The 22,689-nt window shown below is 46.1% G+C and overlaps 1 protein-coding gene and 1 pseudogene across 1 annotated transcript in view; both read right to left on the bottom strand.

Moving 5' to 3' along the window:
- The window catches only part of mRpL46 (mitochondrial ribosomal protein L46), a 78,562-nt gene that overhangs the window by 29,814 nt on the left and 26,059 nt on the right, over positions 1-22,689 (bottom strand). The window contains exon 3 of the mRNA XM_068357385.1: positions 10,069-10,273. Coding sequence (XP_068213486.1) covers positions 10,069-10,273 — 205 coding nt within the window. The remainder of the gene's footprint in view (positions 1-10,068; positions 10,274-22,689) is intronic.
- Positions 3,094-3,212, bottom strand: LOC137626353 (5S ribosomal RNA; annotated as a pseudogene).

The following is a 22,689-nucleotide window of genomic DNA, read 5'->3' as shown; positions in this document are numbered from 1 at the left end:
CGAGCCGAGAGCAAAGTGAGCTCAAGCACAGGTGTGTGAGAGGGAGGGGGGGGGTAGCAAGCTACCCTCCCTTACCCCCGCTAACTAGCGGTGTGGGTAGTAAACTCTCGTTAAAAATTAATGGCTCGTCATTTCAGCTACGCCAAAGTAATACCCCTATTAAATAGCGTGGTTTGTATTCCAGTTACGGAACAAATAGGGTTTAAATATGACAAATTCGGAGATAATTTGTATTTTTCCTAACCATACAAACCTTAGCTATTTACATTGGGTTTACCTTTTAGTGTAGCTGAAATGGTGAGCCATTAGAATTTAACGAGGGTGTATTACCCCCGCGCTAGTTAACAGGGGGGTAGGGGAGTGGTAGCTAGCCACCCCTCCCCCCCTCACACACCGGTGAACTGCTTCACTTCACTTACAGGTAGGACTTGTCTTGGGGGACAGGGCTGGCGGGCAAATATGTGTAAATAGCTAAGGTTTGTATGGTTAGGAAAAATACAAATTATCTCCGAATTTGTCATTTGTTCCGTAACCGAAATACAAACCACGCTATTTACATTGGGTGACTTACCCCTTAGGAAGGGTGGAAAGTCCCCAGCCATACTGGCTTTGGCTTTACCCGGGGATTCAGAATCCGAGTGAGTCGCACTCGAGAAAAGGGGTCCCTGCACCTCACAAGTTCCTTGCTCCGCAAGGAAACGTGTGGCCTACATAAGCTTGTGTGTGAAGGAAGAAGTGTGACCCGTCCTAGGCAGTTGACCTGGAGTTCCAGAAGGAACTCTGGGTTAGGACGTTCCCAATACCACCTCGTCAGGGTATGGGGGACGCGACAGTATTGACTCAATACTCGGAACACAAGGAAGCATGGTTTACCTGCCGAGGTTTGAGGTCAGCTATGCAGAGACCAGGATGCTGCTTCCCAGTAGAGGGGATGATGAAGAAAGAAGTAAGGGCCAGACATACTTCTTTCGTTCATGCAGACTAAAACCTGATAACAATGCCCTCAACTTCTGCTACCTGTCCAAAAAGGAGCCTGAGGTTAGACCAGCTGTTGTGTAGCCACCACAGAGCGATAGAAACGTATCGATACTCCTGTGGGTCACGTCCTGCAGGAAGCAGGCTGCGAAGATCATTAGATGCTTCCAGACTCCAGCTTGTAGCACCTGCATCACAGAGTAGTACTACTCGAAGGCGAGGGACGTTGCGATGTATCCGACATCGTGCTGTAGGGCGACGTGACGGGGGAGAATCTGGATTCAGGTCGAGATGAATGTCCTTGAGTCCGAGCTGAAGAGGTATACTGGTGACTCTCCCGTGTCCTTCTTGTGCTCCCAACCCGGCTGCACGTGAGGACAAACTGCAGCTGTTCCCAAAGATAACCCCTCGATTCCTTTACTGGCAAGAAGGAGAAGGTTTGGGTCATCTGATACAGAATGGTGACTCGAAATCTTGAAGGAATTGGACCGAAGGGCCGGTACCCCAAGATTCTGAGTCTAGCAAACAACTCAGGAGCGAACCTGAATGTTGCCTTCCCCTATTCCTTAGAAAGGGCGGAGTCGTACGAGACCAAGAAGATTGCTTACACACTGGCCGAGGCCAGAGTGAGCAGGAGCACCGTCCCCCAAGACGGAATACGATCAGAGGCCTGATGTAATGGTTCTTGAGAGGATCTCTTAAGGGACTAAAAAGTCCGAACCATGCTCCATGGAGGAGGTCTCACTCCAACTGGGGGCAGAGACGTTCGCAGCTTTGCATGAGCGAGGAAAGGTCCAGCGGGAAGGAACAAGTTTATTCCTTTCAGCCTGAAGGCCAGGGAAAGGCTGAGCGACAGGCTTCACTGATGAGAGCGGAAAGGAGTTTCCTCCCGCAGAAAAGCAATAAGTTCGTTATTGCTGGAGAAGAGGCCTCAAGGGAAGAGGTATCTCTCCCACGACACCAACCACAGAAGACTCTCCGCTTCGCCTAGTAGACCCCTGCGGATGACTATCGCAGATGACGCGACCTCCGCTCCGCGACTGTAGCGGGTTGTCTCTTCTTGAGGAGGAGGCGTAGTGTCTCCAGGCATGAAGCCGAAGCGATGCCCCAGCTCGTGAAAGATGTTGTAGTGTGGTTGTTTAAGTAGCCTGTGCCGTGGGAGAAGCTCTCCCGGGAGTTCCGTCAGGGGAAGCAGAGGGTCCGGAAACCGTTCCGCGTATAGTCCCAGTGGAGCTCTCAGGGCCATCGAAAGGTTGACAGACAACCTGGTCTTGTTGAGACCCATTCTCAACAGACAACAATGGTGGGAAGACGCAGGCGTCGATGTTGTCCCACCATCACCGGAATGCATCTTGCCAAAGAGTCTTGGGGTCTGAGACTGGGGGGAAGAACAGCAGAAGCTTGAAGTTACAAGCTGTCGCGATCAGGTCCCCCAGGCCAGGACCCCAGGTACACTCTACTGCGAGGCTCTGCTCAGATAGTCGGAGAGAACATTCCTCTGCCCAGAATGAGCGAGCCGATAGTGGAATTGAGAGGATTTCAAATCATCTCAGTATCTCTACTGCAAGATGCGAAGGTATGAAAATGCGTCCTTTGCTGGTTGGAATACGCCAGTACCATGAAGTCGTCGCGCACGGAGCGACTCGGCAGGAGCTGTAGGATCTGAAGAGGGGCCAGACTACGGCCCCTAAACCTGCCTGAATGATGGAGAGGTATCCTTCAGGTCCTGACCATAGGCCTGAACCAGAACATGCCCCCCCTCCCCCCCCTTTCCTTTGACGAGTCCGAGAAGAGCATCAAAATTGTGGGGAAAGGACGAGAATATCCACTCCCATCAAGAGGTTCCATAGGTCAACACCCATTGCAGGTCTAAATGTTCCGCTGGTCCCACAGGGGCCAGAAAGTCCGGTTAATCGTTGCTTTGATACCACCGGAACTTGGGCCGCCCCACAGGGAACTTATCCTGAGGCGACCGTTCGGGACTTTAGATGGGTCAATGGGGAAAAGAGACCTAGGAAACGTTCCAAGGTAGGGCTGAAAGCTCTGCTTGACTGAGAACAGGTACTGCGACTCTCCTCAGCCTTGCCACAGTCAACTGAAGGGAAGGCTCGGAGGAGGAGGCAACAGCATCTGGCGTCCCCAGGCGGTCACCCATTCAAGTACCGACCAGAGCCGACGTTGCTTAACCTCGCTGGACGGACGAGAAGCGGTGTTTCCAACGTGGTAAGGCCGTTGACTCAATATCATGGCTAGATACACCAGATGTTGAGGCAGAAGAAGAGAAGGCTCCTAGCAAATTACCATGATCCCTCACTCATGGTAAGGATCCGGAAGCTTGTCCCGGCGTTGAAGAAGGTCGAACCCGAGCCTACCGGAGTTGACCAGACCTCCAAAAGGCGAAGGAGGCGGAAGCCTGCTCCTGAGCGGCCATGAGGAAAGCAGGGAGAGTTCTCTGGGGAAAAACCTGCGATGCCGCGGCGGGATCACCACACTGCATCTTAAGTCTAGCTGAATTCCAAGAGCTTCCTGGAAGATGGATGGAATGGAAACTGAAAGTACCCGTCCTTCCGATCCAGTGCCTAAGGAGTCCTGCCGCCTCGTTACCAGTCTGATCGATTCTGCTGTTCCACGCTGGACGAAGTTTGTTCGACAAACTTGATCAGAGCTGAGAGGTCGACTACGGAATTCCCGTCTCAGATGCTTTCCTACGAGAAAGGATCGACTGAAGAAGCCGGGTGGTGAAGCCGTCGACGACCCTATGGAGGACCTTCTCCTAAGGCATGGATCATTCTGCCCAAACGGGCAAAACTCTTGCCGACCCCATGGCATAGAGGTTCAGTGACACTGAATTCGCTGACAGAGACGGAGAGATGGTAAGAGCGAGGCGCGATATCCTTGGCTGATCACAGAGATCGTGCAGGAATCGGCATCGGGAAGCTGTTATCCGGATGAGTAACCTTAGGCATCCTCCCACCGTGAGACCTGCAAGGGGGGGTTGCCAATCCTAGAGTTTGTGAACTCTGCCGCTCCCTCTAGGATTATGCCCCCCCCCCCGGGAGAGCCTCCCGTGCTACCTGTTCCTGACAGGAGGGGACTTCTATTGGAACCTTGTCTTAGCTGCCGTAGCCGGTCCGATAACTTAGGCCAACGAGGCTGAAAGAAGAGGCGTCGGAGGCCTGCAGGGTCTGGAAGAAAGCGCCTTGGAGGAGAGAAAAACGGAAGTCGACTTCCTCCGCACAACCGCTGTCCATGTCTCTGTCCTTGGGCACAAACAAGCTCTTCCCAAGGATTGAAGAGTGTCTGAGCTTGTCGACATCCACGGATGAGACACCCGAGAGGAAGCCCTCGGTCACTGCGTCTAGATGGTCCAACATCGAGCTTGCCGAGAGGAGGAAAGTACCCATGATTTTCCTGGAGCTTCCTTGTACAAAACCTCGGGTCGCAACCGAGGAGGGAAAGGACCTGGAAAGCCCCTTCCACGAGATGGAGAAGAGGAAGGGGTAAACCAGTCACCCCTTGACCGACGGAGAAAACTCGAACGGAAAGCTCCCTGGCAAGACCCTTCTAGGGAATGACGAGGAAGGGCTAACCCAGGTTCTGGAAAGAAGAATGTTGCTCAGACCTCCCTGAAGATTCTTCCTGCTCTTGCATGTGCCATGCTCTGCGTTTACGGGGTGAAGACCGTGTTCTGGAAATACGCTCCAGAAGACTCACCAGGCTGACCATGTTGCGAAACCCCGACGGGAATCGCGCTCGCTCGATGGCAAAACAATGGTTTGCGCGTGGCCGAACATGGAAGTGCCCATGCGCGGGCACGCAGACGAAAGTGGGCGAGGGAGCGCGGAAGGAGGGCGAACATGGTAAGGGCGAGAGCTGGTGGTCGGAATCCGAAAGTTCACAGGCGAGCGATGACCCGTAGGCGAGCAATGGATACTGCAGGAATCGAGCCGACGTTCGCGCGATGGAACACCATAGGCTCGCGCGATGGAACACCGTCGGTTCGCGCGATGGAACACCGTCGGTTCGCGCAACGGAACACCGTTGGTTCACGCGACGGAACACCGTTGGTACGCGCGATGGAATACCATTGGTTCGCTCGCAGGCGAACATTGGAGCACATGTGCACGGGCGCGCATGCGCGTAGGCGCGCGGGCACGTGGGTGTGCGGTCGCACGGGCACGTGGGCGTGTGGTCGCGCAGGCACGTGGGCGCGCGGGTGAGCGCAGGCGGTCGGAAGACCGATGGCGCGTAGGCGGGCGATGGCGCGTTTTGGCGAGCGAAGGCCCATAGGCGAGTGGAGGCGCGTTGGCAAGCGATGGCGCGTCGGCAAGCGATGGCACGTTGGCAAGCGACGGCGCGTTGGCGAGCGGTGGTGCGTTAACAAAACGCTAGCGCGCAGGCGAAGAATCGCGCGGGCGCGTAGGCGATCGCTAACGCGTAAGAGACTAGGGATGGTTAGCGCGCATCGCGCTAAACAGAAGGCGCGCAGCTGCATCGGGAAGGTGAGCGCTGAAGCGAGCTGTCAATCAGGCGATCCTGGACGATCAGGAAAAACCGTTGGCGCCCATTGGTGCGTGGCAGGAAAGGGCGCGCAGATGTGCGCTGGCGATAGAAGAAAGCTGGTTTACAGAGTAAAGGTGAGCGCTGGCGAGCAGGGGGAAGATCTAAGGCAAGACTCAGCTACCGGAGATCGTGGTCCACACCAGGCGAGCGCTAGATCGCTACTGATGGTGACCAGGGGACCTGACACGCGGGGCAGATCAATGGCGATCGTTGATGCGCAGGAGATCGCTGACGAGCAGGCGTACGTTGACGCGTCTGTGGTCGCTGGCGAGCAGAAGACAACGTGTGGAATCCTGTGCGTAGAAGAAGAGTCCTTGTCCACGACCTGAACCGAAGTTCTAGATTGCGCGGGCGAACGTGGGCGCACAGGGCGCGTAACAGGAACCAACAGGAACAGCAGCGACGATCATCAGGAGAGCGCTTACGAACAGGAGAGAGCTGGCGAACAGGGGAGCGCTAGCGATCAGGAAAAACTGATGAGCAGGAGAGCGCCTGTGCGCTAACACTGAGCAGGAAAGCGCCTATGCGCTAACACTGAGCAGGAGAGAACACTGCAGAAGGGCGCGCAGGGGAACCCTAACACGCAAGGGAAGCACCCCCGTGGGAGGCAACCCTTTGACACCGAAGGGACCGTTGTCCGTCGGAAGACCGATGTCCGTCGGAAGATCGTTGTCCATCGGAAGACCGTTGTCCGTCGGAAGACGAGCTCAGACTGCTGTCCATCTGCACCAGGGGCGGAAGGTCAAGAAGAAGGAGCTGCAGGCTGCATACGGAGATTCAAAAAGGCGCCTCTTAGCACCCTTATAGGGAGAAGGGAGGCCCTTACGACGTAGCGGACGATGAGCCTTACGGCGAAGGCGGCCAACAGCAACAACAGCAGAAGAGCCCTCCGAAGAGGAGTCTCTATGAGTGTACTCTCTCGCGAATGAAAGAGAAACACTTCGTAGAAGAGACTGGTCAACCAGTGACCTAAAAAGAGCAATCCTCTGAAGAGGGGCTCCTGCAGTTGCCCAGCCCCTTGAGCGTAACTGCAGGTGCGACCGCTCAGCACCAAGAGCATAGTCGCACGAAAAAAAGGCAAGAGAAGAACCCCCCAAAGGGGAAAAACTCAAGCCTGGACAGGAAAACTTCCCTCGGAAGGAAAGTTACCCACCCAAGGAGGCGAGCCTCCTGAGTGTTCTAAAAAGAACTGGAGAGCTGTCAATCGTCACGGGAGTACTTCCAGGAGAAGGAGACACGCCCCTGACGAGATCTATAGGGGAGGCAGCAAGAGCCGAATCCCCAGTCCTCAACAAGATAGCTCACTCCGATGTCACATTACAGAAACGAACTAGATCGGTCACTGTGAAAAATAAAAACAAAAATCATTAGTTAACATTCATTCCCCCGGGAAGGCTCCGAAGAGGAATCCCGAGGGAAAGGAACACAAGAATTACACAACAGGCACGTGCCCTCACAACCACTTACATTCACGGAAGGAGAGCTGTAACCAACAAAGAATTATAACAATTATAATTATGTAACTATGTAATTATGTAATTTAAAAATGAATGAACACTAAAGAAAGAACGAAAACCCCGAAAGGAATCGTTCTACAAAGCTGAAAAAAAAAAAACCAATACAATTAGATTCATAAACTAATTGAGACAAAACGTATGGCGTAGCAACCCCACCCACACGGGGAGGAAGCTACTCAGACGTAGTAAAAGTAACGTAGTAAAAGGGTGAACGACCTCAAAGAGAGAGAGAGAGAAAGACCGAAGTCAAACTCGATCGCGACCCATGAAATTATACCATGGTGGCCTAACTGCCGAGGGCTCCACGGAGATATCGTACACTACACACACAAGCACAAACTCTGAAAAGGAAACTTACTGATTTCTATACTCAAATATATACATAAACATGAAAAAATATTTACATATATATTGAGTAAAAGAAAAGTAAGTGATTAAGTAAAGACAAAACAAACAATGGCTGCCAAGCGAGGACAAAGACAGAGACGTCTGTCCATGTCCGAGCCAAAAGTGAAAGTGAAGCAGTTCACCGGTGTGTGAGGGAGGGAGGGGTGGCTAGCTACCACTCCCCTACCCCCCTGCTAACTAGCGTGGGGGTAATACACCCTCGTTAAATTCTAATGGCTCGCCATTTCAGCTACGCTAAACGGTAAACCCAATGTAAATAGCGTGGTTTGTATTTCGGTTACGGAAAAAACCTCGTTTAGAGAGCCTTCATGCAGGAATAAACAATATAAGTACAAAGTAATGTTATCATAATGTTATCTTGATTTTTTAAGAAAAAAACAAAAATTATGGCAAATCTTTGGGAGCTCATAACTCAAAAACATACTTATTCACACTTAGGTACATTTTTCTCACTTATTTATTGTTCAATTTTAGAGAGAAAGATATTGAAAAGAGGAATAAAAATCCAACAATTTTGTGTAACAATTTTTATTTTTATTTTCCTCTTTTTTTAATGATTATTTTACATCTAGACGAAGAAAATTAAGAAAAAAATCATTAGAAAAAGGAAAATAAAAAATCTGTCACAGAATTATTTGATTTATATTAGTGCATATTAGTGGATAAAAATGTACCTAAAATTTTTATAAAAAATCATGATTTTTGCTAATAAATCAAAGTTTTTGATCAAATGACTTGAAATTTTTATATGATGAAGGTATTATGTCTAAACATATATAGAAATTAGGTATTTTGAATCATTAGAAAAAAAAAATGCAGGACATAGCGGACGGTCCCCTTACGAGTGCTGTCGTTTCTCATGAAATGTCTGTCTAAATCCAAGTTGTAAAATTGGATAGGGAATTGAGCAGTATCTTTATCATGGAAACTGGGAGCTCCTCCATCAAAGGAGGAGAGACAAACTGCTGATCTAGGATTTATTCATTTACAGTATGGTTGCTTGGGAGTGACCAGGGGGCACTTGAATCCCGATTTCTTTAACACTGTTGAGAAATTGGCGAAACAGGGGAGAAGAGGCCTAAGCATTTACGATTACCAGAGATGTTGGAAGGCATCTTCAAACTTTGCCAACTGTCTGTGACAGGTAGAAAACCCAGACGTTTACTGTTCTATTTCATGGTCAGTGATGGTGAGAACAATTCTTCTTCACCCAAAGGGGTTAACTATGGCAATGTAATTGTTCAGTGGCTACTTTCCTCTTGGTAAGGGTAGAAGAGACTCTTTAGCTATGGTAAGCAGCTCTTCTAGGAGAAGGACACTCCAAAATCAAACCATTGTTCTTTAGTCTTGGGTAGTGCTATAGCCTCTGTACCATAGTCTTCCACTGTCTTGGGTTAGAGTTCTCTTGCTTGAGGGTACACTCGGACACACTGTTCTATCTAGTTTCTCTTCCTCTTGTTTTGTTCAAGTTTTTATAGTTTATATAGTAAATATTTATTTTAATGTTACTATTCTTATACTATTTTATTTTTCCTTGTGTCCTTTCCTCACTGGGCTATTTTCCCTGTTGGGGCCCCTTGGGCTTATGGCATTTGGCTTTTCTAACTAGGGTTGTAGCTTAGCATTTAATAATAATAATAATAATAATAACTAAAGCCTTCAAACCAATGATATAAGTGAAATACAAAACCCCTACAACAGGACTCTGTCAATTAAGCATGTTTTGCTCAAACAGTACTCTTGTCTAAAAGAGCCTTACACAGTTCTATCATGTCTTCTAACCCCGAGGGTATACCTAGCTTGTGAACTGCAACTCTTTCTAGCTTTAGCTACAAATGCAAGCTTTGTTAGTCATCATCACTACCAAGTGTTCCTTTGTAAAGTCCATCCCCTGAAGACCATGCCCTACACTCATAACAGAGGGATGACTACAAACGATCATGCCCCACAGAAGAGACACAATTTATGGGGATCTACCTCTGGTTTGCTCATGTACCAGCTACAGTTACAGCCGTGTTTACCAAGGCAAAGATATATCTGCCCATGGAGTCCCCATCAAACACTATGAACAGAGAAAAAGAAAAATAGGTTAAACAGCCAAGTTCAAGGCAGCAGAGAATGATGTCTGTATTGAACTGGCCGATTTCAAAAGTGAGGGTTGGTTCACCTGGAGGGTGGGAGGGGCCTACCCCACAACAACTATGTTTACCTCGTTAAAAGTTTAAAGTGGCAAACAAGCTTCCCTGAAATCATAATGGTTTGTACTCGTGTAGGAAGAACTAAAATTACAGAATCAAATTTCTTTACCTACCTATTTCATTATAATAACGGGTTTTGTTAATCTATATTTTCACACATTAACTGGTAAATAATTAAATAGTGAAAATGTAATTATTCTTATTAGCTATTTCAGTATTATACATGAAATTACCCTGAGATTTGGAATTTCCTGTATGCTCCAAAATACTGTAGGCTATATTACAGTCTTTTCTTTTCATCAGAATTTTTTCTTTATCCAATGGCTACAATCCTGACGCAACTAAGTTGAGGGCTACTTATGAATTTGCTGACATCAAAACCATCTTAAACAATAAATTTCAATTACCTGTAACTGTAGGAGCAAATTTAAATGCTTTCAGCTCTTCTACACAAGCATCCTCATATTCAAATGCAGTCTGCTGAGATGACTCCTCAAGTTCAATGTCATCCATCTCTTTCACTTTCAGCAAATCTTGCCTTATCTGGTCTTGCTCTAGACGGAGTTCATGGTCACTTCTGAGGGAGTGTTCTACTTCTAGTTTGGCAATCAGCTGCAATGTTACACATAAAGGGTTTATTTAAGAGTGCAACCAGAGAAATAGCGTTCCTCCTCCTTCATGAAACAAGCTACCATAATTGAAAATTTTCAGTACCAAAATTTATAAATGTATCACAGACTTATCCAACTAGATAAATATAATAAAAATCCAAAATTATTAATCGTATTTTTCCCAACTTTACAAAAATGAGCCCTTTAATAGGCGTATAGGTTCAGCAGAGCTCGAAAGTCCATTTACACTTTTAATGAAATAAACATAGTTGTCTATATGGTGGTGGGTTAGCTCTGCCTAACCAATAGATGGAGTAACCCTCACTTTGACCTTCAACCTAAGACTTGCAGGGTGATTGAGGCATGCAGTGTAACTTAAAGGTCATATGTTTGTATAATTAGAACAAATACAAATTACTTTTAAAAATATTTGAATGGTTCCCACACAAGTACTAACCATCATCTTTTAAACAGGACACTCATCCTAAGGGCAGATGTCCCTATGATAAAATTGGCTGGTAAACTAGGTAGTAGGTTGGCCGGGGCACCAGCCGCCCATTGAAATACTACCGCCAGAGAGTTATGGGGTCCTTTGACTGGCCAGACAGTACTACATTGGATCCTTCTCTCTGGTTATGGTTCTTTCTCTTTGCCTACACATACGCTGAATAGTCTGGCCTATTCTTTACAGATTCTCCTTTGTCCTCATACACCTGACAACACTGAGATTACCAAACAATTCTTCTTTGTTCAGTGGCTACTTTCCTAGGCTCTTTAGCTATGGTAAGCAGCTCTTCTAGGAGAAGGACACTCCAAAATCAAACCATTGTTCTCTAGTCTTGGGTAGTACTGCCATAGCCTCTGTACCATGGTCTTCCACTGTCTTGGGCTAGAGTTCTCTTGCTTGAGGGTACACTCAGGCACACTATTCTTCTATCTGATTTCTCTTCCTCTTGTTTTGTTAAAGTTTTTATAGTTTATATAGGTAATATTTATTTTAATGTTGTTACTCTTCTTAAAATATTTTATTTTTCCTTCTTTCCTTTCCTTACTGGGCTATTTTCCCTGTTGGGGCCCCTGGGTTTATAGAATTCTGCTTTTCCAACTAGGGTTGTAGCTTAGCAAATAATAATAATAATAATAATAATAATAATAATAATAATAATAATAATAATAATAATAATAATAATAATAACAACTAACCGCAGAGATGTCAATGTACTTTAGTGCTTTGGAGGAGCGAAAGTCATGACTCCTGTCAACCTCTTAACTACTTAAGCACAGCGACATTGCAGATGTTAAGCTCTGTCCTTACTAGAAACTGGTATACAGTCACAGAAAAATCTATATTCTTAAAAGATATGGTGTCCGAATGTATGAACATTTATGAGAAATGGGTTTGTATAAGGAGGATGGGGGAGATACCTCCATACAAACATAATTACATAGAAAAGTAACTCGGCGAGTTGCTTAGCTGCATCTAGCACCCGGTGCAGCTCATAATAGCATGACTTCCATACCTCAAGAAAGGGGAAAAAGAAAGGAAAAACAGCCAGACATTCTTACCTTTCTCTCTAGACTTATGTCACAAATGCTATATTAGATGAGATGCTACTTATTCCATGAGGGAGCCGGGCTTGCTACACAACTTTTTGAGCTGCTACCCTAGGTCGACTACTAGACTTAAAGTACTTAGGAACTTATGAGTAAATACGTGAGCTATACAGGTTGTCCGAGTTCTCTGAGAGGGTAAGACTGCTCAAAGCTTCACATGAGTATAGACAATTCCAACAAAAGGGAAAGGTCTAAATCCTTCAGTCTGAGCACCTGGCTCAAGACTGAGTGATAACCTTTTATCGCAATGACTGAGAGGAGCTCTTCTCGATGATGGTAGACTAGGAAATCAACTATCAATTGCAGCAGAGGCTTCAACCAGAGAAGTATTCTATCTATATCACCAATGGCAGAAGATGGCCCACTTTCCCTGCCAAGCAGCTGCAGATGATCTTTGCAGATATCCAGACATCTGTGCAGTGCTTTGAGAAAAGCCTCTCACTCGGAGTAGATGTTAGATAGTCACCAACCAAGAAGTGACAGGGTTGCCACTGAGCTATAGTATCCCGGCAGATGGGGCTGACAGAGTAGGTTGGGCCATTAGGGTACAATAGGTTTTTCAGTACCTCGATGAGGAGCATCACAAATCATTTGTGTGTGGCTACTTTGGAGCCACCAGGGTCATTCTGATATTCAAGGCCATCAACAGTCTGTTGATTACTCGGTGTATCAGGCAAACGGGTGGAAATACATATGCATCTAGGTTGTCCTAGGGTTGTTGGAAGGCATCCTCCATCGCTGCCAAAGAATCTTGGACTGGAGAGCAAGATAATGAATGCTTTATGTACAGCTAGGTGGCGAACAAGTCTATCAAGGGCAAACCCCAATGGGCCTTTCTGCTACAAAGAATAGTAGAAGCCACTCACCTATTACCATCTGCCCCTGGTGGCTGGATGTGCCTGGAATAAACCTTGATGACAGCTCTACTCACTGTCGAACACCCAAGTGTGTGCCTGCTTCATATATTTGCAAAGAGTCCTTGAAATAGTGTCACCTTGTTTGTTAATGTCCGAGTGCCCTATGAAATTCTATTTTAAAGTTTGGAGAGCTAGTAGTGATGCTTTCCCACAGATGTGGGAAATTGAGTGGAACTTTCCTGGTGAGGGTTTTGTCATTCAACCATATTAAATCGAACCTCACTTCCTGTTCCACCACAACCAGAAGGAAAAGGTGATCGGTCCCTGTTGAGCAGTGAAGGTTCAGACGCCACTGTAGCGATGTATGGTGGAGACACCCATGAGGCAAGAGTTCCTCCACTAAGAAAATACACCAGACGACGCTGCCACTGACAAACCGGAAGTTGTGAATAATCAAAAATGGTTTCGCTACCTCCCGAATCTGTTTACATGATTGTTAGTTAAAACTTATTGCAGCTGTGTCTAATCAATATTCCAAGGAGGCCCATCCTTCTCTTGGGTGTGAGATTTGACATCTTCCGATTTATCGCAATTCCCAAATCGTGGCAAAAGAAAATCAGTCAATCTCGATCCTTGAGCAACTGCCTCCCTGAGGATGACTAAGCATCAGACAATCGTCGAGATATCTAAGAAGGTGAATCCCGTTTGACTGGGCTTGAGAAAAGAGTGAACACTAGAGTGAACATTTGAGAAGTGGTTGATATCTGACCTGACCTGACCTGACCTAGTTGATTGGCAAAGATTGTCAACAGTGTTAGGAGCTCAGTAGAGGACCAGGGATAGGAAGTAACATTGTCTCTGTTATTCATTATTATTTTGGGAGGAATAAAAATGGAAATGAACAAACAAAATAAAAGAAAAAGTTTAAGGGAAAGAAAATTATAGACTGTCTGACATCCTTAGCCTTTCATTCCTCCACCACTGACACCTGTGAGAGCTGACTATCAAATGAAAACTCCCTACTCTACCACATTGGGATGGTACCACTATGAATACTGGGATTAAAGTGTAAGTACTACTATGAATACTGGGACTAAAGTGTAAGCCAAACCCGCTTGATAGGACCGAGAGCATCTCAAGAACACAATCATCTCCAATTTATTCATAGTGGCAGGCACACTGCACAGAATACCAAGAGTCCTCTAAAAATTCAAACCACCCCTGGAATTAGCAGGCCAATTTTTTTTCAATGAGATATTTCTGCAAGTCAATTTGGAAAAATTGATGCTCCTTTGGTCCAAACATTACCAGGTAGTTGGCAAGACCACCACAACTTCTACAATTGGATTTTTAAAAAATCCAATCCCGGCAATAATATTCCTTCCCAAATATCTATAGTGAAAAGAGGAAAATAAGTTGTACAGCAAGATTGGAGACAGTTGATAGAATAAATTTATAAAGGAGATTGCAATAATAATAATTAATATAAAATATATTGGAGAAATTTTTAATTAAACTGAGGAAAACATTATTCCACAGTTTAAGAGCCATATTGACATTCACAAAGCTTCAACAAGGAAATGCTATTCCCAGTTGAAATCAAGTGACTCTGTTCAGGCATTTTCTCTTTAAGAGGGGAATACGAAGAACACAGAGCAGAATTCGAAACTGAAACTCAGCGTGAGCTAAAGAGCTTCTATGGGATCAGCTTGACCATTGCCAAGTCAGATGTCGGTGAATCCCTTTTATACTTCTTCCTCGTCTTCGAGGACTCCACCCACTGAAGAGGAGGCCACGGCCTAAACTTATCACAGGGAAAATCCTACAAATGGTTATGCCCCTGCAAAAACAACAGAGTTGATGGAGACCCACTTCTGGCTTAATCATGTAAGGCCAGCAATTACAGCTGGCCTTACCAGGATAAAGAGGCATGTCAGCCTGTGGAGTTGCCATTAAGAACAAACAGCTTAAACACTCTGGAAAGAAAAAAAGATAAAATCATTAATTAGTAGGGCGCAAGGAAGTACAGCCTGCCAGTACAACAAAAGGCTAAAATTGAAATGATGGTTGTTCCGCCAGTCAGGTGGGCAGGGCTTTCCCACCACTTAACAGGCAACTATGTTTACGTCACTAAATGTTTCAACAGCTATTCCAGCTTTGCTGAAGGCATATTCCTAGTAAAGGACAACAGCTATAGTTTGTATTCGTATGAGAACAAATAACTGTGTAAATCCAACATATCACAAGAGAAAAACAATGAGTTTAGCCTTAAACAAACCCTATGAAGAGTTCATTTAAAGAAAATTGAAAATAACAAGTTCTGAATTAGGCTGAATTAGTGCATGCCAACGACAGAGTGCTTTCAACTTAGGTCTGAAGGAATCGAGTCAATAACAACTCAGACTTGTAGCTCTTCTCTCAGGCTATTCTAAATAACTATCGTACGTGACCCATAAAAATTGATCGCTAAATATTAAGATAGGTATGCACACATATGCATACGCAACCCCCTCTCACCAGAATATGACTATTCCCTCTCAATATCCCTCCTATCTGAGGGATGAGGGAGCCGAGTGTAACCAAAAAATACACATACTGTACGTACAGTATATATAAATATATTTTTGGGCTCAGGCCATGTCTTCCTGATGGAAGTTCCTATTAGGTAGCTTTCTAGGGTATATTTGACTACAGTGATATTCCCAGAGAATTTTACCGTAAGGTATCCAGAATTCTAACTCCTGGAGCGAATATCCCTAAATAATCTCACAGGGATATCGCATAATATCAGAGGACGTATTCTTGACACGTCACATAGCTATCTTCGCCCTGAACAGTATTAAAGCTTCAAGGGGGAATAGTGACAAGAATCTGAAACGAGAATGAAAAGAGAGCCGCTCATAAGGCCTCTCTCCTATTCCGTTTCCAATGTGTATCTGATGAAAGCGGTAGCGCCCTCTTTATTCCTTTTCGTGTAGCTCTACTACTCGGTGTTTTCCCTTGTGTTCTCTCGTTTTTTTGGATTTAATTCAACATTTTGATGACTTCTCCGGCCTCTTCTGCCTCTAGGAAGTTGAGTATTATCTTTACTATGTATAAATGTAAGCTCTTGTCGTTTTGAATTACAGGTAAATCAAAAGTGATTTTAACGTAAACAAGAGCTGTTGCCTACCGGAGGCATCCTGGATGCTATCGCTCGCTCTTATGGGTCAGTTAGTTAGCTAGAGCGACGTTCCCGGTTTGTTACGCTTTAATAATTTTGCTATTTAGCTACTCTAGAAATGCTTATATTGTTCGGTCAGTGTTACCTCGGTGATTTCGACACGGGTTGAGGTACCGATCCTGCCTTTCGAGAGGCTTCGTACCCTAGACGTCTGGCACTAGTACAGTGGTACCTCTACATACGAATTTAATTCGTTCCACAACCGACTTCGGATGTAGAAAATGTTCGGATGTAGAAACGAATTTTCCCATAAGAATACATGGTAATTCATTTAATTCGTTCCTCAGCCTAAAAACCCATAATAAATCCTTAATAAATGGCTACACATAATTACACATAACTGCATAATATGAAAGAAGCATGTAAAAAAGATAATTATAAAGAAATAATAAATAAAAAATGTGTTTTATTGCCACTTTACCTTAGAAACAGGCCAACGCAGGTGTAGGATTTGCTACGCCAGGAGGAGACGGACGATCGGCGAGAAGGTAGACATGGTGTTAACATGTTCTTTAAATAAATACTCTCTCTCTCTCTTGTTGTTCTTCACTGGAGAGAGGGAGAGAGAGAGAGAGAGAGAGAGAGAGAGAGAGAGAGAGAGAGAGAGAGAGAGAGAGAGAGAGAGAGAGAGATATTAAACAAAAATGAGAGATTGAACAAAAATGTGTCGTGTACATATGATTTTTAACAGCGTTAACGAGTTGAAAGACAGTTAAATGTAACTAAAAAAACAATATCAGCGAATCTGAATCCCTTTGTTAACTAAAACAAATATTGATACAAACACACTCGTGTGCGTATGCGCAAACACACACACACGCACGAGGAGACACGATCGGCGAGGAGGTAGAGATGGTGACTGCGATAACATACCGTAACTTACACTTCGGAAATTTTAATCTAACTTAGCTTATTTATTTTTTTTTTATTTTTATATTTCATATTTTTTACATTTTTTTTCTTTTTATTTTTTATTTTCATCACTTTCAGTGACGAGTTACGGTATGTTATCGCAGTCACCATCTCTACCTCCTCCCCGACCGTCTCTCTTACTGCGTAGCAATTCTTGCACCTGTGTGTGTGTGTTTGTGCATACGCACACGAGTGTGTTTGTATCAATATTTGTTTTAGTTAATAAAGGGATTCAGATTAGCTGTTATTACTTTCTTAGTTACATTTAATTGTTTTTCAACTCGTTGACGCTGTTAAAAATCATATGTACTCTAAACACATTTTTGTTTAATCTCTCTCTCTCTCTCTCTCTCTCTCTCTCTCTCTCTCTCTCTCTCTCTCTCTCTCTCTCGGAAAAAAAATAATAGACGTATCTAACACTATAACAGCGAAGAAGAACGAGAGAGAGAGAGAGAGAGAGAGAGAGAGAGAGAGAGAGAGAGAGAGAGAGAGAGATTTTATTTAAAGAACATGTTAATGCTATGTTTAGAGAGAAACAGAAAAAGAGAGAAATGTTATTTTTATTAATAAAAAAATTTTTGAATATACTTACCCGGTGATTATATAAGCTGCAGCTCTGCTGCCCAACAGAAAAACTCTACGTTCAAAATACGCCAGCGATCGCTATGCAGGTAGGGGGTGTACATCAACAGCGCCATCTGTCGAGCAGGTACTCAGTACTCAATGTAAACACAGAACCAATTTTCTCCTCGGTCCACTGGGTCTCTATTGGGGAGGAAGGGAGGGTCCTTTAATATATAATCACCGGGTAAGTATATTCAAAAATTTATTTTATTAATAAAAATGTTATTTTCATTAGTAAAATAAATTTTTGAATATACTTACCCGATGATCATGTAGCTGTCAACTCCGTTGCCCGACAGAAATCTACGGTCGGGATACGCCAGCGATCGCTATCCAGGTGGGGGTGTACACAACAGCGCCATCTGTGAGTAGGTACTCAAGTACTTCTTGTCAACAAGAACTCAATTTTCTCCTCGGTCCACTGGTTCTCTATGGGGAGGAAGGGCGGGTTCTTAAATTCATGATCATCGGGTAAGTATATTCAAAAATTTATTTTACTAATGAAAATAACATTTTTCAATATTAATCTTACCCGATGATCATGTAGCTGATTCACACCCAGGGTGTTGGGTGGAGACCAGCATACATGTTAACAAAAGAAGCTAAGTATCCCGTATTTCATTTTATCAGTTATTCAAAATAACAAACATAAAATAAATAAGTACCTGGTAAGGAAGTCAACTTGAACTATTACTCTGCCTTTTTTAAGTACGTCTTCCTTACTGAGCCTAGCGGTCCTCTTAGGATGCTGAACGACTCCTAGGTGCTGAAGTATAAAGGGCTGCAACCCATACTAAAGGACCTCATCACAACCTCTAACCTAGGCGCTTCTCAAGAAAGAATTTGACCACCCGCCAAATCAACAAGGATGCGGAAGGCTTCTTAGCCTTCCGTACAACCCAAAAACAACAATAAAAGTATTCAAGAGAAAGATTAAAAAGGTTATGGGATTATGGGAATGTAGTGGCTGAGCCCTCACCTACTACTGCACTCGCTGCTACGAATGGTCCCAGGGTGTAGCAGTTCTCGTAAAGAGACTGGACATCTTTGAGATAGAATGATGCGAACACTGACTTGCTTCTCCAATAGGTTGCATCCATAACACTCTGCAGAGAACGGTTCTGTTTGAAGGCCACTGAAGTAGCAACAGCTCTCACTTCATGTGTCCTTACCTTCAGCAAAGCAAGGTCTTCTTCCTTCAGATGAGAATGTGCCTCTCTAATCAGAAGCCTGATGTAGTAAGAAACTGCGTTCTTAGACATCGGTAGAGTAGGCTTCTTGATAGCACACCATAAAGCTTCTGATTGTCCTCGTAATGGCTTTGACCTTCTTAAATAGTACCTAAGAGCTCTTACTGGGCAAAGTACTCTCTCTAGTTCGTTCCCCACCAAGTTGGACAGGCTTGGGATCTCGAACGACTTAGGCCAAGGACGGGAAGGAAGCTCGTTTTTAGCCAAAAAACCGAGCTGCAAGGAACATGTAGCCGTTTCAGATGTAAAACCTATGTTCCTGCTGAAGGCGTGGATCTCACTGACTCTTTTAGCTGTTGCTAAGCACACGAGGAAAAGAGTTTTTAATGTGAGGTCCTTAAAAGAGGCTGATTGGAGCGGTTCAAATCTTGATGACATTAGGAACCTTAAAACCACGTCTAGATTCCAGCCTGGTGTGGACAACCGACGTTCCTTTGAGGTCTCAAAAGACCTAAGGAGGTCCTGTAGATCTTTGTTGGTGGAAAGATCCAAGCCTCTGTGGCGGAATACCGCTGCCAACATACTTCTGTAACCCTTGATCGTAGGAGCTGATAGGGATCTTACGTTCCTTAGATGTAACAGGAAGTCAGCAATCTGGGTTACAGTGGTACTGGTTGAGGAAACTGCATTCGCCTTGCACCAGCTTCGGAAGACTTCCCATTTAGACAGACTCTGAGAGTGGATGTCCTCCTTGCTCTGGCAATCGCTCTGGCTGCCTCCTTCGAAAAGCCTCTAGCTCTTGAGAGTCTTTCGATAGTCTGAAGGCAGTCAGACGAAGAGCGTGGAGGTTTGGGTGTACCTTCTTTACGTGAGGTTGACGCAGAAGGTCCACTCTTAGAGGAAGAGTCCTGGGAACGTCGACTAGCCATTGCAGTACCTCGGTGAACCATTCTCTCGCGGGCCAGAGGGGAGCAACCAACGTCAGCCGTGTCCCTTTGTGAGAGGCGAACTTCTGAAGTACCCTGTTGACAATCTTGAACGGCGGGAACGCATACAGGTCGAGATGGGACCAATCCAGCAGAAAGGCATCCACGTGAACTGCTGCTGGGTCTGGAATCGGAGAACAATACATCGGGAGCCTCTTGGTCATCGAGGTAGCGAATAGATCTATGGTTGGCTGACCCCACAGGGCCCATAGTCTGCTGCAAACATTCTTGTGAAGGGTCCACTCTGTGGGGATGACCTGACCCTTCCGGCTGAGGCGATCTGCCATGACATTCATATCGCCCTGAATGAACCTCGTTACCAGCGAAAGCTTTCGATCTTTTGACCAAATGAGGAGGTCCCTTGCGATCTCGAACAACTTCCTCGAATGAGTCCCTCCCTGCTTGGAGATGTAAGCCAAGGCTGTGGTGTTGTCGGAGTTCACCTCCACCACCTTGTTTAGCTGGAGGGACTTGAAGTTTATCAAGGCCAGATGAACCGCCAACAACTCCTTGCAATTGATGTGAAGTGTCCTTTGCTCCTGATTCCATGTGCCCGAGCATTCCTGTCCGTCCAGTGTCGCACCCCAGCCCGTGTCCGATGCGTCCGAGAAGAGACGGTGGTCGGGGGTCTGAACAGCCAATGGTAGACCTTCCTTGAGAAGAATGCTGTTCTTCCACCACGTTAGAGTAGACCTCATCTCTTCGGAAACAGGCACTGAGACCGCCTCTAGCGTCATGTCCTTTATCCAGTGAGCAGCTAGATGATACTGAAGGGGGCGGAGGTGGAGTCTCCCTAACTCGATGAACTGGGCCAGCGATGAAAGTGTCCCTGTTAGACTTATCCACTGCCTGACTGAACATCGGTTCCTTCTCAGCATGCTCTGGATGCATTCTAGGGCTTGATTGATCCTTGGGGCCGACGGAAAAGCCCGAAAAGCTCGACTCTGAATCTCCATACCTAGATAGACAATGGTCTGGGATGGGACGAGCTGGGACTTCTCTATATTGACCAGGAGGCCCAGTTCCTTGGTCAGATCCATAGTCCATCTGAGATTCTCCAGACAGCGACGACTTGTTGGAGCTCTTAAAAGCCAGTCGTCCAAATAGAGGGAGGCTCTGATGTCTGCCAAGTGAAGGAATTTCGCAATATTCCTCATCAGTCTGGTAAACACAAGAGGTGCCGTGCTTAGGCCAAAGCACAGGGCTTGGAACTGGTACACAACCTTTCCAAAGACGAACCTTAGGAAAGGTTGGGAGTCTGGATGGATGGGGACGTGAAAGTACGCGTCTTTCAGGTCTAACGAGACCATCCAGTCCTCCTGCCTGACCGCTGCTAGGACCGACTTCGTCGTCTCCATCGTGAACGTCTGCTTGGTGACAAAAGCATTGAGAGCACTGACGTCCAGCACCGGTCTCCAACCTCCTGTCTTCTTCGCTACCAGGAAGAGACGGTTGTAGAAGCCCGGGGATTGATGGTCCTGGACTATGACTACCGCTTCCTTTTGTAGCAAGAGCGACACCTCTTGTTGCAACGCTAGCCTCTTGTCCTTCTCCTTGTAGTTGGGAGAGAGGTTGATGGGAGATGTAGCTAGAGGGGGACTGCGGCAGAACGGAATTCTGTATCCCTCCCTTAGCCATTTCACAGACTGAGCGTCTGCACCTCTGCTCTCCCAAGCTTGCCAGAAGGTCTTGAGTCTGGCTCCCACTGCTGTCTGGAGAGGAAGGCAGTCAGAACTTGCCTTTTGCGGACTTGGAACCCTTCTTGGATTTGCCACGGTGACTGTCGGCACGGGTACCTCCTCTGCTGGAGGTTCTGCCACGGAAGGGCGGGATGAACCTAGTTGCAGGAGTGTCTACTGCTGCAGGGCGGAAGGGTCTAGGCACGGAAGGTAAGGTTTTAGCCTTACGTGCAGAAGATGCCATCAGATCATGGGTATCCTTCTGGATAAGAGAGGCAGCCATCCCCTTAATCAGCTCCTCCGGAAACAGACACTTGGAGAGAGGAGCAAACAACAACTCTGACTTCTGGCAAGGAGTGATACCAGCCGATAAGAAGGAGCAAAGATGTTCTCTCTTCTTGAGCACTCCCGACACGTACGAAGCCGCAAGTTCACCAGACCCATCCCGAATGGCTTTGTCCATGCTAGACATGATCAGCATGGCAGAGTCCCTATCTGAAGGGGAAGTCTTCCTGCTTAAGGCTCCCAAACACCAATCGAGGAAGTTGAAGATCTCGAAGGCACGAAAGACTCCCTTCAACAGATGATCCATATCAGAAAAGGACCAGCAGATCTTCGATCGTCTCATAGCCAACCTGCGGGGAGAGTCAACCAGACTTGAGAAGTCGCCCTGGGCAGAGGCAGGAACTCCCAAGCCGGGTTCCTCTCCCGTGGCATACCAGACGCTCGACTTGGAAGCAAGCTTGGTAGGCGGAAAGATGAAAGCAGTCTTTCCCAGTTGCTTCTTGGAATGCAACCACTCTCCCATAACCCTCAAAGCTCTCTTAGATGATCGTGCGAGAACAAGCTTGGTGAAGGCAGGCGCAGCAGACTGCATGCCCAGAGCAAACTCGGAGGGAGGAGAGCGAGGGGTTGCAGACACAAACTGCTCAGGATACAAGTCCCTGAACAAGGCAAGGACTTTACGAAAGTCTAAGGAGGGAGGCGTAGACTTGGGCCCTTCTAAGTCGGAGTGCGGTTCATCCAAATGTGCAGCTTCGTCATCCGATACTCCATCATCCGAAAGCTGAGTAGGAAGTGGCAAAGGCAGGGCAGAAAGCTGAACGGCTGAATCCGGCAGAACGGGTGCATGCGTAGCTGCGGATCCTACATCATGCCGCTGCTGGTCAGTCTGCGAGCTGGCAACAACAAAAGCAGAGTGCTGGTGCGTGGGAGGGGCTGCGGTGGGTTGCGGAGCATGCTGTATGGTATGCAGAGCATGCTGTATGGTATGCGGAGCATGCCGCATGGGTTGCGGAGAATGCCGCATAGTGCTGGAACCCGGCAGCTCTA

Source organism: Palaemon carinicauda, chromosome 33 (assembly GCF_036898095.1).
Source record: "Palaemon carinicauda isolate YSFRI2023 chromosome 33, ASM3689809v2, whole genome shotgun sequence".
Classification (NCBI taxonomy): Eukaryota; Metazoa; Arthropoda; class Malacostraca; order Decapoda; family Palaemonidae; genus Palaemon; species Palaemon carinicauda.
The sequence above is the reverse complement of the archived record's forward strand: the minus strand, read 5'-3'. Positions and strand labels throughout refer to the sequence as shown.